This window comes from Archocentrus centrarchus, chromosome 22, assembly GCF_007364275.1.
Source record: "Archocentrus centrarchus isolate MPI-CPG fArcCen1 chromosome 22, fArcCen1, whole genome shotgun sequence".
NCBI classification, from domain to species: Eukaryota; Metazoa; Chordata; class Actinopteri; order Cichliformes; family Cichlidae; genus Archocentrus; species Archocentrus centrarchus.
Window position 1 is genome coordinate 21,081,959 of NC_044367.1, and position 16,731 is coordinate 21,098,689.

A 16,731-nucleotide genomic window follows, 5' to 3' on the forward strand; every position below is an offset into this window, starting at 1 on the left:
TGCATTTCTGTTTGTTTTTTTTTCTTGATTTAGTGAAATCTAGCACATTTCAAGGTTAAAAACACCACAGTTTCACAACTAAATTACTGGTAACGCAGTCAAACCAATAATTACACATTTATTTTTTTGGTTAAAGTGGTTAAAAATGCAGTACACTCATTAGACCAAAGCCTTAAGAGGAAAATCACAAAAAACAAAGCTGCAGTCCAGCCTATTAGCCTTAATCTTTAAACTCTAATTTGGAAAAAAACCTCGTTGGCTCCTTAGTTTTCTTCTTATTTGTCATCCATCCACATGTGACAGTTTTTGAGCTGACTTGAACAGAAGAAGCCTGAGTTTGTCCACCAGAGAACACTTTTTTTTTACTGGCCGGTGAGATGTGATTGATTCCAGGCTGATGGTAAATCCAGGTGGATTAATTTACAAGAATAAATAAATAAAAATCAGCAAATAAATACCTCAGTGAGGAAACAGTGGTATTTTCAATCCTTGTTAGGCCTTGCTTGTACAGATTCTTAGTTGCATCAGAAATCTTTACAGGTTAGTGAGTAATTCACAATTTTTATTCACTGTCCATTAGAGAGCCCAGTTCACTGGAATGAATACAGGAAGAAAGCCCTTGCTGCTCAGTTTGCTAAAAGAAGAAGAAAACACAGGGAGGCTGAAGGAGGAGATATTAGCAGGAGATATGAATAGTACAGAGATGGGTTGCTGGGTAAGGCTCTGTGAGGTATTATGACAGAAAAAAAGAGGTTGTGTGTGTTTGTTGCCTGAGATGGTACAAATGTTACGGTAAGGATGTATTTAAAAAAAAAAAAAAAATCAGAACAGCGCTTACGACCGAGACTGATATTTTGATGATAATGGGAGGACAAAGGCAGAGAAGGAAATGCAAAAGGCCTGAGACCTGCTGTAGAGAGAGAAAAATGGAAAAGATCAAATGAAAAATACATTTTGGAGCAGAAGGAGCGGAGCTTGAGGCGAGGTGGATGAAGGCTAACGGTGGTCAGGCACACTGAGTTTTGAGGTAAAGGCTGGCAGGTCCGGTCCTTGTGTGGAGTGGAGCTCACCTGGTAGAAGATTGGCCTTTCTAGGCATACATGGTCAGCTGGAGCCACTGCAGATGGACACAAGGAAGAGGTTCATCGGACTGCAGAGCTATCAGTTCTGGACTTAAAAATAAATACATATACATCTGTGGTTTCTATTCAAAGACTACTGTTCTGCCTTGACTCGTACCTCCAGGACACTGAGTCTGATGGTACCATCTCCGTCCTTATCAAAGGCCTGGAACGCCCCTGAGAAGAGAAACATCACACTGCAGCTGCAATTCAACACGAGTGTGGTTTATCTCACATAAGAAGGAAAAGAAATAAATACAAGGAAGTCTCAGAAACATTGTTTGGATGCTAAAAATGCAGTTTTCACTAATCCAGTAGGCCTGTCAACTGTCAGAAGAAAAGTTTGAATAAAAATACTAAAGTATGTAGAGACACCACAATCTAATCTGATCAAACTGACTGAATCTGTGAGGTCTCACTTCCTATAGCCCTGCTTTGTGATTAAGGATCATGACAGCATAGAGTGCAGTCATGGCCATGTTTGGGCAGTAGCATAAATTTTTTGTTTTATATTCTGTGCCACTTCAGTTTTTCAGATTTTTTTATTTTTAACATTCTTAACCATTTCATAAGTTTCAAAGACTTTCATTGGCACATAAATCTAATTTATGCAAAGAGGGTAGCATGGTGGTGCAGTGGTTAGCACTGTTGGTTCACTGTCAGCAAGAACGTCCTGGGTTTGAGTCCAGTCAGGGGCCTTTCTGTATGGAGTCTGCATGTTCTCTCTGTGTCTGTGTGGGTACTCCAGTTTTCTCCCAAAGTAAAAAAAAAAAAACGTGGATTTAGGTTAATTGGTGGTTCTAAACTGACTGTAGGCATGAATGTGTGTCTGTCTCTATGTGTTACCCTGTGACAGATTGGCAACCTGTCCAGGGTGTACCCCACCTCTTGCCCTGAGTCTGAAGTGGCAAACTTTTGGTCATGGCTGTATCTTGATTGAAGTTTCCTTTAAGGTAAGGTAAGTAGACCCACTGTCTTTTAATTATATCTCATTACTTCACCATAAAAGTATGGTTCATCTCATATATACAAATTTCTCAAAATTCAAACTGAATTTTTTGACATCCTTGGAAACTTCCTCTGAAATAAAAATAGGTCTTTAGTCTCTAAAATCTCAGACAAAATGTGAAATCCATCTCACTGACTTACTGAACATGGCTTCAAGCCGGACCAGACAGCTGATGAAGCTGTCGAAGTCGATGTTCATGCTCTCGTTTGCGTAACGCATGGTGATGATGTCGTACAGCTGGTTGTTGAGACGGAAGCCTGAGCGGGGCATAAGACACATGACTGTACATTGACAAGGACATTTACAGGATGAGTTCAAGCTGTAATTTCCTCTGCAGCAAAGACTCAACAAATCATCAGCTGAATTTAAAAATGAGAAAATGTGATGTTGGCACTCGAGCACTTTTCTTGGGACACCTGTGCAATCTAATGTAATTTGATAGAACGTATCCAATACACTGCTCTCATCTGCTGTGACCTTAATAAGAAACATAAAAAAGTTTCTAAAATAAGGATATTGGCAGCATTTTTGGATTGCACTTTTAAACTTTCCCATTTTTAATTCACATCCTGTGTTTGTATTTAAATCATGCAGTTCTTTCTTCCTTAATTATATATTCCATGTTTTATTTGTACTTCCTATATTGTGTATTTTTGCAAACTTGCACACTTAATCCATTTTTCTCAACTGAAGAGCATTTTGTTCCAACTCCAAATGTGCTATATTACTAAGAATGACTTGACTTGTATAAGACGTAGTACAAGTGTTACAAGTAAAGTGCTTGAGGACTGTACATCCATTACTAACTTCCACTTTCAAAGACTACTCCCCATGTTTTTAGATGCATCAAGTTCAGGGTTATGCTTTTTAAACATTAGTGTTACAAACTGAAAATACAGCTTTACATTGTTTTTAGTGGCTTTAACCAATTCTAACATAACATACTAACATATTTTGTGCTTGAGCTGCCCCTCATTTCTTTATATTTTGCTTGGAAAATGGGAAATAGGTGCAAGAATTTATTGAAACATGCACAAACATAGATAGAAACACAGGATATGAGGCAAAAACAGAGTTTGTACAATTCTAACAAGCTTGAAAGTTAATATTTGGTATGACCAGCACAGCCTGAACTCTCTTAGGCAGCTTTCCAGTCTTCAGGATTAGTTCTCTGAAGGACATTCAAAGTTCTTCTTTGGATGCTGTTCTGTTCACTGTCAAGATGATCCCACACTGCTTCAATAATATTGAGGTTCAGGCTCTGGGGAGGCCAATCCATGACCGATAGCATTACCTTTTTACTGCATTGGCAGTGTGTTTGGGATCACTATCATGCTGGGAAAAAAAAGCTGTTGTCAATGGGATGCTTTTCAGATTGTATTGCATGGTGGGTCGAAATCTGATCGTACATTTCTGTCTTCATATTTTCATCAATTTTGAAAAAATCCCCAACACCACCACCTGAAATGGAGCCCTAAATCACAACAAAGCCTCCACTGTGTTTTACAGATGGTTGTAGACACTCACTATTGTGCCTCTCTCCTGATCTCCTCTTGACATGTTGACGACAATTTAAACTTCATCACTCCATCAGACCTGTTGTCACTAATTTTCAGTCCAGTTTCTGCATAATTTGGCATACCTCAGCATTTTCTGTATCCCTTCCTTAAGAATGGCTTCTTCACAGCCACCCTTCCACTGAAACCATTTCTTATGGGGCTTCAGTGAACAGTAGATGGATCGGCTGCAGGCCCAGAGGCATCTCTCAGGTCCTGTGTTAGGCTGGATTCTTTAGTATTTCTTAAGGACATGACTTTCAGACACTGTTCATCTCCTATTTAAATTTTCTGCTAATAGCTCTTTGGGAATCACCCTGTGAAAAAATATTTTATTCTTTTATGGAGATTCAACAAAAAAACTGGAACAGATGTGCTTTTGTGATAGGCAGCTAGTAACAAAGTACCTAAAGATATAATTTTAAATTGGTAAATTTTAAATTATTGGTAATTGGCAATTGGTAAAATAGGTGTTTGATAAATTGTCTGGTTCATGCCTTAAGTTAGGTGCCTTTTCATGCTTGAAAGACTTATAGGTCAGTCTTAATTGGCTTAATAAACAAAGAAAAAAAAATCATTCCCCTGAAAATGATCAGGTAAAAGGACTGGACTGAAAATTTATGAAAAATCAGCCAATGTCCAAAGAAAAACTTTGAAAGGCCTTCATAAAGCCTGGAGAACTATTGCTCAGGTTCACTTTAAAAAATTACAAGTCTGACCCTTTGGAAGCAAAATATAAAGAAATGAGTTGTGGCTCAATACTTTTGCACTGCATTTGCATTTTATGTGTTATTACCTGCATCATTGACAGCATTCCTCATCTCATAACTGTTGATGCCAGACTGGTCGGTGTTATAGTGTTTAAAAATTCCCTGAAAGAAAGCAGCTATGATTTGTATGTATATCAATAAACTAAGAGGAAGCTTATTAAAGAATGATTCTGAAATTTCTTATATTATAAAAAAATTAAACCTGTTTTCCCACCTGCCACTGTTTGATCTTATTCCACAGATGCCTGAACTCCTGAAGGTTGAGTCTACCTGTCCCATCCATCTGAGGAGACACAGTTAAGACTAAAATGGTGTAACATGTCAGTCCACGCCAACTCAGAAAAAATATCTGTCTTTGTGTCTCAGTATTGCCTTTATGAGCCATATACACACTGTATTTTCACATAAAATAATATAATTGTCACATTTGAGTGGTGTAACAATCATAAACGGCCAGAAATAAACACACTCTGCTTAAACCCTCATAAAGTCAGAGGTTAAAAGCAAACGTCACTGTTTTTTTATAGTTGAAATGAGGCCTAGGCGCCGTGAGCATCCATCACAGACCCTGCCATGGGTCTCGGCAGGTTGTGCCTCCTATAGACAACACAGCCAGCCCGAGGCACTCGATACAAAGGATACGTCCATCAGAGCAATCATGCTCCTGCAGCTCTCCAGGCTGAAGCCCTCAGTCTTCAGGTCCTTATCTGGGGAACACAGACAGAGTGAAAACACTTAGAGGACAAGTAAAGAGAGCAGGCCGCTATTGGTCTTTGGTCTTTAAGCACTCACTCTCAAGCAGATAAAATATTTTTATCTTTAAATTTATCTTCCAGTAAGCAGTGTCACAATAACATGACATATAATGATATTGTAAATAATTGTGGCATTGTTATTTTTTTGCGATTTTCTGCTATATTGATTTACCTATAAAAGAAGCACAAGTAACATCATTTCTACAATAATGCACTTTAATGCTCTTAATTCTGCTTTTCATATGATTTAACCAAATATTCTGCATAGAAAATTGGCCAGCTAAAAGTTAATCCTTTAGCTGGACCAATTCTACTTTTTATCAAATACAACAAGTGAAATTTAATATTGCTCTTTCTAACATAAGGGTAAGTAGCACATTGGCACTAGTTCTCCTTTTTTTGTGTGCTCTGTATACAAATTAGTGTGCTAGCTCCTAGTCTGACCAGTGTGTTGGAAACCTTATTCTCAGTTTACTCACAAGTAACGCTGACATTTCCAGCCATAAAGCCGGAGTGGAGAGGCTCGTGAACTGGTGTGACGAGCATTACTTGTCCATTCATGTATGAAAAACTGAAGAAATGATTGTAGATCTCAGATCAGGTGGAGATCAGACCTCTATTTTCAGATACAAAAGATGTCTAATCCAGTATGTTTTTCTCTTATGAGAGACAATAAACTAATCATATAATATTGTATCCTATTCATTTGCCAAAAAGGCAACTTCTTTTGGACACCCCCTTTAGCAGTCACCACAGTGGCTCCATCTCACCCTGTCTCTAGCATCCTCCTCTGTCACACCAACACTCTCTGCACATCCTGCTTCGTTAAATGCATAAACCTCCTCTGAGGTCTTCCTCTTTTCCTCCTACCTGACAACTCCATCTTAAACATCCTTTGTCCAATATATCCACTATCACTCTGCACATGTCCAAACCATCTCAGCCTTGTCTCTCTAACATTGTCTCCAACCTGCTCAACCCGCTCCCTACTCTCACTACAAATCACAGTCTGCAAACACACAAGTTAAAAATGAATCTCACTGACAGCACAGTTTTTAATATATGCTGTATTTCATAGTTACTATTTTTGTTTTACTACAATAATTCTATAGCAAAAATCTGACATAAAAACAGCCTCATTTCCAGTAAGATGTGTTCTGTATGCATCCAGTAATTACCTTAGTTGTTAATATAATGTGTGTCATGATCCTGAAATTTTGTGCTTTTGTTTATTAGAATTTCTTTGGATTGTTAGAGCTTTTCTGTTATTTTCATGCTTTTAGTCATTATGAGATACTTGTATAGGTTTCCTAGCCTTCCCCAGTGTTTCCCTTATTGGAAAGGTGCTGTGTATATGTGTGTGTAACCTCTGTATTTGTTAGTTGAATCCTGCTTTATTTTGGTAGTCATTTGTCTCTTGTGTCTTGGATTTAATTTTACTTCTTCGTGCAAGGATAAGTGGAAGAAGATGGATGATGGATGGGTTTTACCCTCCTCTCATTGCCCTCATGTGTTCAATTCACCTATTACTCTCATGTGTATAAATACTTTGTCTCAGTGTCTCTATACTTGCCTCATGCATCTGCGGATGCAGTGTGTGAAACAGTGCAGTTCAGCTTATCAGACTTGACTTACGTTTGGTGATCACTCTGTTGAGAACATTTCTCAGTTCGTTGGCTGATATTTCCATGTCCTGTGTGAGAGCAGAGCAGAGCAGGACCCCAATAAAGAAGAGAGAGGAAATAACTTTCCAAAGTACAGCAATCACTTCGTTTTCTGTTATTGCTGCTGAAAAAACAAAATGGTTATTTTTTTTTTAATTAAAGCCAAACTCCTTGTCTTTCTGTACTGACCTCGCCGGCTATCTCCTGAAAAATAGTCCGGAACTGCTGGTCCTCCTCGCTCTCTTCCCCCGCTGAGGCTGGTGCCGGCTGAGGCATTGTGGAGCCACAAAGGAAAACAAGGGAAAACTCTCAAGTTGATCCTTTCCAAAGTATTTACTTTTTTAAATTACTAACTTAGTTTGTATGCCAAACTGGCTACACCCATATTTCTAGAATAAAATAAGATAAAGTAGAGCAGTTGAAACCTGCTGCAGCTTCTTTCTTTCAAAGGAATCAGACAATTCAGGTATACTTAATAGAGAAATGTCAAGATATTGAGAAATCCCTTTGCTGCAGTAGCTTCAGCAAACTCTGGAAAACTAAGAAGACACTTACCACTGGATGGTCAGCCTCGATCCTGTTCTCTATCTCCCTGAGTGAAGACGAACAAACAGCAGTCACCATAGTGACATCATCATCTCACCTGGACCATAAGCCTGTACTCTTTTTACTGCAGCTATCAAATTTATTCTCATTGAATTTTGAACAGAAAGCCAATAAATGATGCTGATGTGTTGAGTTGTCAGCTTTATTATACTGGCTTATAAAGGCTTATCGTCCCAAAGTCACATTGCACTTAAATAAAGCTGGGTTAGTTTTGTACCACCTGCTGCTTCTGCCAGTCAAGTGTTTTTCTTCCTGATTGCTCTTGTTTTGGGTACGCTTGATTGTCACTTACCAGAACTTTCCATTTTTAGTTAGTTTAGTTAATTTGTGACCTGAATAACAAATGGTGTCATTGAAAGCTATGATCTAAAGGCATGTTGGGTAATTCAAAGGCCATCTGTCCCACAGTCTGAGTCACACCCAGGTCCGGGTCCATCAGAGTGCAGGCTGGCTTTGCATGCTGTGTGGTCCTCTGGGCAGCAGGGGGGTTGGGGGCGGGATACGGAGGTTTGCTGAGGCTTGAGTATGCAGTATTGAATATTTAGAAAGTTTACCAGATCGTCCCCAAATCTGAAGACGCTTGTCCTAAAAAAGATTCCATAACAGCTTCGAACTCGGGCCGATTTCTTCCAATTCTACAAATCAAATCGCCGTTAAAATTGTTTGTTCTTGGTGGTTTGTGCCCCACCCACCAAGCACTCCGACAAAATCCCACCCTCATTAACAGACACACAAACCTGCACTGGAAAATGTACACATAGGGTAGAGAAATGCCTCAGAAACTTAAGATACCCCTAACTACACATACAGGCGGGCTGGGTATTGTTGTAATTTTATCGGTATTAGTTTGTGCCAGGCTTCTTTTGAAATGCATAAATGTCAAATGAGTGCGGAAAAATGTAGTGACGATGACGACAGCTAAACCCTCTTTTAAAATGACTATTTTCCTGTTTTCACATTTGATGTTAGACTTCTTTTATCCATGCTGAGTCCGTTTTACTTTGAAAGCTAGGTTCTGTCTCTGTCTTCCCCTGATTGCCTGATTACTGTCACCTGTGTTAACTGTATTCACCTGTTTTTTGGTAGCTAATGAGACCTCAGTGTATAAATGGCTGCTTATCAGAGCATTGGCTGTTTGGCTTCTTTGTGTGTGTGCGTGCACGATCTTTATGACTGGTTTAGTTGATGGGCACATTTTTGGCCTGTTCATTGTGGACTTTTCCAGCATCCTGCTTTTGGCCCTCTGCAGTCTCCCCTTTCCTGATGCAATGAAGTTAGTGTAGTCCTAAACAAAATCATGTGCCTAGAACTTACTTCTGCACATGCAACAAAGTAGGCATTTATTGGGAACATTTGACAGTATTATTTAAACTGTTTATCCACAGAACATAAAATTTAAAAAAATATAAGGGAAAAATTTCCTCAAATTTACAGCTTCTTCCTTCTCATGTGTACTTCTTTGTGTGATATGATAGTAAAATCAACATATTGATGATTACCAATGTGTGGGCCTGCTGGTCAGACTTTGAAAATTATACTTTCCCATATATTTTTATGTCATTTATATAACAGTAAAATATTTGCTAGTTGCAGCCCTTCAAAGTATTTTAACTATTTGGGATCAGGGATAACCTTAGGTTTTCTGTATTATGAGGCCTACTACTTCTCACCAGGGTATATTGCCATGGTAACAAGTATGAAATCGTACAGTTACGTTGTAACCTTGGTTCTCTGAGTGAGAGACTATAGAGAACACCACCTACTGACCAATCAGTTCTCTGGAAAAACGTATCAGCATTCCTGGAAGGTCTCTTAGACCTCTGTGCATGGAGAGTAGGAGGGTCTAAAGTTTTTCAATAGCATCAGAAGTCTTTGTGTTTTCCCTAATGAGTATCAGTATTCTTAGATGCAACTTTATTGGGGTTTTTTTTTTTTCTCTTTTTTTTTCTGTTGGTTCCAAAAATTTTACAATTTTATTGCTCTATAAGCTTGAAAATATGATTCATCAACAGGCCACTTATTTGTACTTGCTGATCTTATATCAAATTTGCATGTAGACTAAAGTTTGAATTCTGTTTTTATATTTAGTGTTTACTCTCAGATCATTAAACACCATCAATTCTCCATGTGTGCTCTCCATGATTGCACATGGTCTCCTGTGTCTTAATGATAGAGTTGTGATATTTTTAAACCTGTTCACTTACACACCCAGAAAGCATTTGGCTTCCTATCCTGGTTTCAAATAGGCTAAACTTTATTAAAATAGTAGATCTTGTGCAGACCTACTAACCAAAGTGTTTGAAGCACTTGTGCATTCATACAGTGCTTTTAATACTACTCTACAGTGCTTCACATGCACTCACCCCACTGCTTTGTCTGCAGCAGCTACAGTATGTTGCCTTCAGTCTGCATTGTGTTTGACCTCTATATTTTTCAAATATTATAGTTTTATCTTCCTTTGTAAACTCAGCTGCTATGCTGCTGATACACTTATCCAAAATTATGGTTGGTCAAATAACCAGCTTCATGTGACTGCTTATCCTGACTCCTGAGGTTAGGGTAAGTGAATACATACAGAAAGATAACCTGGATATGTAGAACAGAGCCCAGAAGTATTCAAATTCAAAGCATCCTCTTGAGCTTCATGTGGATGCTACAATATAATTAATTTAATTTAATTTATTTTCATTTTTTTTGTATACTTCTTAATATATTTTAACCCTTATTAATATAATGGGTTCATGTGATAATAATGCATGTGTGACAAGATTATTATTGCCGTAAAGATTAAACCTTGCCCGAGTTATTAAAGACTGCTTTGACAAAGCATTGTTGATGCCCTGGTAATGAGAACAGGTTGATAAATAACTATCTAAGCCAAAAGCCAACACATTGTATTCCAATACCCAGCCCTACTAAGAAATATAAAATCAATGTCACTGAAGCAAAAGGTTAGAACATATCTAACTACAATTCTGTATAATGCTAGAAGGAAAACTAGAATATATACCCATTCCCACCTCATGGCATCTTAGGCCACCCTGATCACCCTCACCCACTCACTCTGAGGTGTTCTTCTTTTCAGAGAAGACTCGCAGAATGAACTCTCCCTCCTGATGTGGCTCATACGTGGAGGGGACGATGACGTACTCGCCGGGGCTCAGGCGGAACCGCTGGGTCACCTCGCGCAGGTTGATGTAGGACTTACAGCGGGCCTTGGAGGAGTTGTATAGAAAGAAATCCTTCTGCATGTGCTGCTTGTTTCCATGCATCTGGAATAGGATAGGCACAATGTAAAGAGCAAGAAATGCAAAATAAAACAGAAGATTCCCCTCAAAGCTAAAGTGAAGCACTACTGTTTAAAAGTGGGTGATGACATTGGAAAGTGGAGGCATGGATATGGAAATATAAAGTGTTGGGTGGAATTAACTTGCAAACTCCTGTTCCAGTCTGAGAATCCCATTCATGCCTTCCTTACCTCCTTTGGCACCTGCCGAGAAAAAGAAGCAACATCAGCAATTTTAACTAGAGCAAAATCAAATATACTTGTCTGCCAAAAAAAACCAACAAAAAACAAGAAAGGAAAACCCTAAAATTAAATTAGCAACAGATGCTAGGGAATGGAACTGACTTTGAATGGTGATTAAGAACCAAAGGGAACACCTCATAAATGGCGAATCCGATTGTGAAGAGGTTGGCTCCCATCTTCCGCTCTTTCCTTCTGTTCTTCTGCATCAGCGCTACCACAAAGGTGCAGGCCACCTCATTGTCCTCAGGATCATCATCCTCCTCCAGCAGGCGAAGGCGGTACTGCGGGTTGGTCCAGAAAGTGTCTGCAAGAGAGTTGGTTACTATTTTCTGGTTCTTACTGAAATTAATTGTCCAAAATTATTTTTAGTTTTCATGTTTTGTACTGTAAATAACAAATGCACCATTTAAGAAGAAGACAGTCGGGTTCTTTAAGTATTTAGGGGAAAAAAAAAAGGTTTATAATTCTTCAGTAAAGTGAAAGACCACTCTTTGTTCTCCTGTGAGATTACCAGGATAGTTCCTGCAGCCTCCAGCGGAGCAGCCTCTCACCCAGCGCCCCTCATTCACAGAAACCGTCCACTTGTGGATCTTATCATCCTCCAGGGCATCAGGGGTGAGGTTACAGATCTCAATCTTGGTGTAGTTCTTTTTAAAGTCCTCGAATGACATCCTGGACGTGAATAAAAGCAATCAGGACAGATTATGGATTCTGACAGCTACGGTGAAATTGGTAAATGCCTTATGTCACTTACCAGAACTCTCCATCCTCGGCACTTTGGTGCTGAAGCTTCTCCTTTTCAGCCTTAGAAAGTGTGGCCCACTCCTTGGAGCTGTTGGGGAAAATGTCAGATATAATAAAATAGTCTAAAGTTACAATAGTAAAAATAAAATAAAATAGTGAACCTATTGCTAAAATAGGGTTGAAAATAAAATATTTAATTGCATCAAGAGATGGTTAAAATTCCTTACTTGTCACTCCAGGGACCATTCCATTCCACCTGACCCCACGGGTTCCTGAGACGCACCAGACGAACTTTAGAGTCCTTGTGCTGAGATGGTCGGCACTGTGGTAATACACAAAGTTGCATACAGGGAGACCCTCAGATTTAATATGAGCGTCATCACATCATCTTACTGTTTTGCTCAATGCAGCATTCATGGCTTCCAAGTGTACAGTCGTATTATTGTGTTGTTCCAGTTGGTGGCTTGCTGAGCAGGTCTCCATTATACAAAGTAGTCTCACTGCACAAAACACACTGCTTTACCTCGTCCACTGCTGTCACAGAGTAAGCATGACCCTTCACAAGTCCCGTCACTGTACGAGTCTCAAAGCGAGCAGGAACCAAAGACTGCAGATAAATAAAACAGATTTAATGAAGATAAAACAAGAAGAAGAAAAAAGAAAAAATACCAGCAACATCACAAATTTGCAGGATGACATTTCTGAGTGAGGAGCCTAATAGCAGCTGAAAATCTTGCTTTAATTTGCTGACACCTGGTGGCTGAAGGTAAGGTACTGCAGGCTGTAAACAACACACCCTGACTAGGTGCTTTTCACAGTGGAGTAGACTTCGAAATGTAAAAGACATGAGCGAGTCTGTGACGCATTCCTTTAAAATATAAAATCAAACTACGACAATGCAAACACAACAAGGTGCATCAGCCACTTCAATGCAAATTTATCAAGACATGCTGAGCTGTGGAGGGAATAATAATGTCTCACATCGATGGAGCAGCCCATGAGTGAACCTCTCTCCAGAGCTTTCTTCATTATCTTGTAGAGTTCTTTGGGAGCCTCTTTCATCTCATAGAACTCAGTGACTCCACCAGTGAAATCTTCCATGGCCTCAGTGGTGTTTCCACCCTTCAGGGCCTCGTAAGAACCATGCAGCCTGGAAAATAGAGAGAGGAGAGAGCATAGATGTTATATTTAGTTTTTATCCATTTAGACATACCTTATCTGTGCAACTTAGATACAATACACAAAGCCCTTAAATTAATTTTATGAAGTTAGTTTTGTATAAAAGGATATATAATATTTGCCAAACACATTTAACAGAATGTTTAAACGATGAAGCCACAATTCAGTAACAACCTGCTGAGTGTGACCGAGCTGTCATTCCTACAAAATGGGAGTGAATATAAAGATCTATTATACTGTGTTAATATGATATGGTGATCTGAGCTAAGTACTATTGAATAAAACTACCACAAAGAACTTTATGCTCTGATATCCTCCACTCGAGCATAAAGACACTCACTTGGCATAGGCCTTCTCCAGCAGGGCGCTCCAGAACTCATTCCTCTCAGCGGACTTGGTGAAGACCAGCTGGTTGTTGAAAGTTGGGATGCGGTCATCGATGATGACATCCACCCAGTCACCATAACGCCAAAACTGATGAGCAGAAGGACATCAGGGAGGAGAAACATTCCCGAGAATTAAGTGTTAAAATGAACCGGAGGACAATGATGCTTCTTCAACTTCACACAAATTAACATTAACAAGTGCTGCCAGGAATCTTTTAAGTTCTGAGAAATCCTAAATGGCCCCCCAGGTCTGCAAAAAATGATTATTTTCATTCTTGGGAAATCTTCCAATTCTTTTCTTTTCTAATTAATTCATCTTTAAATCTAAAAAAGACCAAATAAAGTGGGACACTGTGGAGAATGTAAATAAAACAGAATGTGAAATTTGAATGTTTTTTGAAAACATATACTAGTTTGTGAAGTTGATGCCAGCAACACATTAGTGTCTTCTTCAACACAGTGTTGGTGATGTTTAGTGTTGTTTCTGGTTTTTGTCTGCATTACTTTGTTTTTGTTTGTTTGTTTTTCCTGCATGGCAGTGTTTTATCTTCAGTTTGAAATTACTAGTTACATATTTACATAAATATATTTATTTATATAAAAAGTGAATTAAAACTGGTAATAGGAGGTGGTTAGTTTGTGATGTTGCTCATTACTCTGACCTAAATTTACTGCTCTTGTACTGAAGTTTGTGTCCCGATGGCAAGTGGGGCACATACTGCCATTAGAACTTATATATGACTGGGTAGTATTAGCAATTTATAGCCAACAGCCTGTGTTATGTTTTTTTTTAATCAAATTTTCAGGAAAATACATCACTTTCTCTTGTATTTTGATGAGAGTGAAGACAGGCTTCTAGCCAGGAAAATTTCACAGGCTGGCGCTATCGGATGAACTCAGATATGAGCTAAAATACGAGATGATATTTTTGTCTTTTGTTTCCCATGCACCATAAAAGTAGCAAAGCACAGTTTTTCAAAAAAACAATAACATTTTTACTATGTTGTCTTTGTGCTATAAAACCCTACACGGCCAGATTCTTATATATTCACATATAGCAGAGCAACTCAAGCCATATTCCAGCAGTCAGGCTCTCAGATCATCTGAACGGCATCTTTTAACTGTTCCACGTTCAAATTTTTAATCCAGAGGTGACTGCGCTTTTGAGGTTGTAGCTCCTAAACTTTGAAACAGCCTTCCTCAGTCCATCAAGTCGGCTGAATCAGTGATTTGTTTTAAATAGCTGCTGAAAACTCACTTTTATAGCTTTCCTTAATCTTTTGCCTATTATTGTTGGCTATGGTTCACACCTAATGAGCGTGTGGAAGTACGTATGCAGGAATGAATGTATGACTGTGCATCTGTTATGCTGGGACATGCACACTTATCTTTAATGTGTGGTTTTATCCAAACTGTAAAGCATTTTGTGTGTTTTAAAAAGTGATATACAAATAAAGTTGCTGTCATTATTATTATTATTACAATTTTCAACCAAGTGTATTGTTTAAATAAGTTCAGGGTGGTTCTGACCTGGAAGTGGAAAATTCCAGCATAGCCCTCTGAAAAGCTTTGCTCTGGGGGAATCACTCGGTACAGAAGCTTCTCATTCAGGGTGAGACAGGCGATAGCAGCCAGCAGCCAACAGTCACCTGGACACAGAAAATGACTCATAATTATGGTTTTTTAAAACATCTATTCCGCTCCTAAATGTGATTTCAAAATCTGCTCCAGTGCACTTCAAACTGTGAGGAAAAAAACAAACACCTTTTTCTAAATTTTACAAGACTGGTCTATGTAAAATGCCTTTTGACAGTGGTGGGATCTCTAAAACCAAACACTGACAGGAAATTCTCTCCTGGACATCTTTTGTTTTGTTTTGCAGGAGTAAAAAAATCACTGCTGAGTGCTGATCTTTGTGTTTTTTTAATTCGTCCAGGTGTGTAACGGGGTGTTTGCTGCTGGGCTGTGAACAATGTAAGTTTTTAGCATTAACAGCGTCTGCCAGGACCTTTGTCCCTTTGGTCCCCTTTATTTGCTGTCTGAACAAAACAACAATGAGAAGCGCTGCTGGATGGATTCCCTTCCAAAAGAGTAAGCACAATATGGGGAGGCCACTGCAGGCTGAGAGGCCGTGTGGAGGGGATCGCTGGGATATTTTGCTACCCTGTTAATGAAGTTTGCTGTTATACTCGTCCCAAACCTGTCAAAAATCAGAAGCTATTTCAGTGTAGTTTGCTGAAAAGAAATTGAAATGAACTCCCTCTTTTGAATTTTATTAAAACGCTCACTTCACATAATAAAGAGATTATCGTGTTATTCAGTCTTGTGATCTACCTGCATGCCTAAAATGCTAGAACCATAATTTACCTAGATCTCCCTGGCAGATGTCTGTCCTACTGGCTCCTCCAACGATGAACTGAGGGTTCTCACAGATTTCCTGCAGAGAATAAACACAGAGTTTACTTGAGTTTAAATAGGAACAAGAATTAGCTCCTATAGCCATTATGTATCTGATTCTCTGAGTGGTAGGGCTGTTGTATTCTCCGCGTACTGTCAACGTGTCTCTGAATAACTGGCAAAACATCCATTAGAGAAATTGAACCAGAAAACATGAAACAGACATAATCACTAAGAGTTTGTGTGGAAATGGAGTACATTAATTCCATTTCATCCAAGTAGAACTGGTGGGGAGTATTTCATCCCATCTCCAGGTAAATTTCCACAGCAGTACACAATTTTCACCATAATATAATCCCTTTTCTGGTTGGAAAAATGCACTTTTTCCTTGCAGGTTTGATTTGCTGTGTATCGAAAATAATGTCCCACCTCCCACATGTGTGTCCATCCCCTTTATTTAACTTGAGCGTGCCTCTCTGTGTACCAACAGAGTCCCCATCCTACCTTGGGCCTCTTCCAGACGATGTTCTTGACCTTGTTGGACTTGTGTCCCAGCTCCTTGAAGCCCAGAGACTCCACAGTGGCCGGAAAAGTCTCATCCTCAAACAAGGTCTTCCTCTGAAGGCACTCCTGTCTTAGGTTGTTATAATCCTGGCCGTTGAAGCGGAGGGGCTTGTTCAAAGATCCTTCCCCATCTCTCCTCTCTCGTTCCCGGATCAACCGGTCGCAAAAAAAGCCCGACGGTGTATAAGGCATCTCGTCTCAGACTTTTTTTTTTTTTTTTTTGAAAAAACTGGCTTTTGCCACTTGTACTAAAGTCTTACAAGCCTAAAGGCCTGGCATAAATCCAAACAGCTAATATGTGATTGGCTCTCTCTTGGTGTGACGTCCACACCCCCCTCTTCGTCACAAGGTAGGTGCAAATGCTTGGTGTGAAAGAGACATTCACTTCAGATGCATTCACCTTTGCATTAACATACACATACACACACACACACATATGCGCAGAAACTCA

The 16,731-nt window shown here is 39.2% G+C and overlaps 1 protein-coding gene across 2 annotated transcripts; it reads right to left on the minus strand.

Moving 5' to 3' along the window:
• Window positions 1-117: 117 nt before the first annotated feature.
• On the minus strand, window positions 118-16,627 carry capn3a (calpain 3a, (p94)). Of its 2 annotated transcripts, none has more exons than XM_030719186.1 (21): window positions 16,221-16,627; window positions 15,687-15,756; window positions 14,850-14,968; window positions 13,274-13,407; window positions 12,736-12,904; window positions 12,278-12,361; window positions 11,982-12,076; window positions 11,765-11,842; window positions 11,522-11,682; window positions 11,145-11,314; window positions 10,960-10,971; window positions 10,545-10,753; window positions 7,431-7,467; window positions 7,065-7,142; window positions 6,847-6,904; window positions 5,099-5,163; window positions 4,671-4,739; window positions 4,483-4,558; window positions 2,271-2,387; window positions 1,240-1,298; window positions 118-1,117 (listed from the first exon to the last, which is right to left on the minus strand). In XM_030719186.1, the coding sequence occupies exons 1-21, from the start codon at window positions 16,470-16,472 to the stop codon at window positions 1,091-1,093; spliced, it is 2,139 nt and encodes a 712-aa protein (XP_030575046.1). In that variant the 5' UTR covers window positions 16,473-16,627; the 3' UTR covers window positions 118-1,090. The 2 variants fall into 2 exon arrangements, with proteins under 2 accessions (XP_030575046.1, XP_030575045.1); XM_030719185.1 differs by having other exon boundaries at window positions 5,090-5,163.
• Window positions 16,628-16,731: the final 104 nt, after the last annotated feature.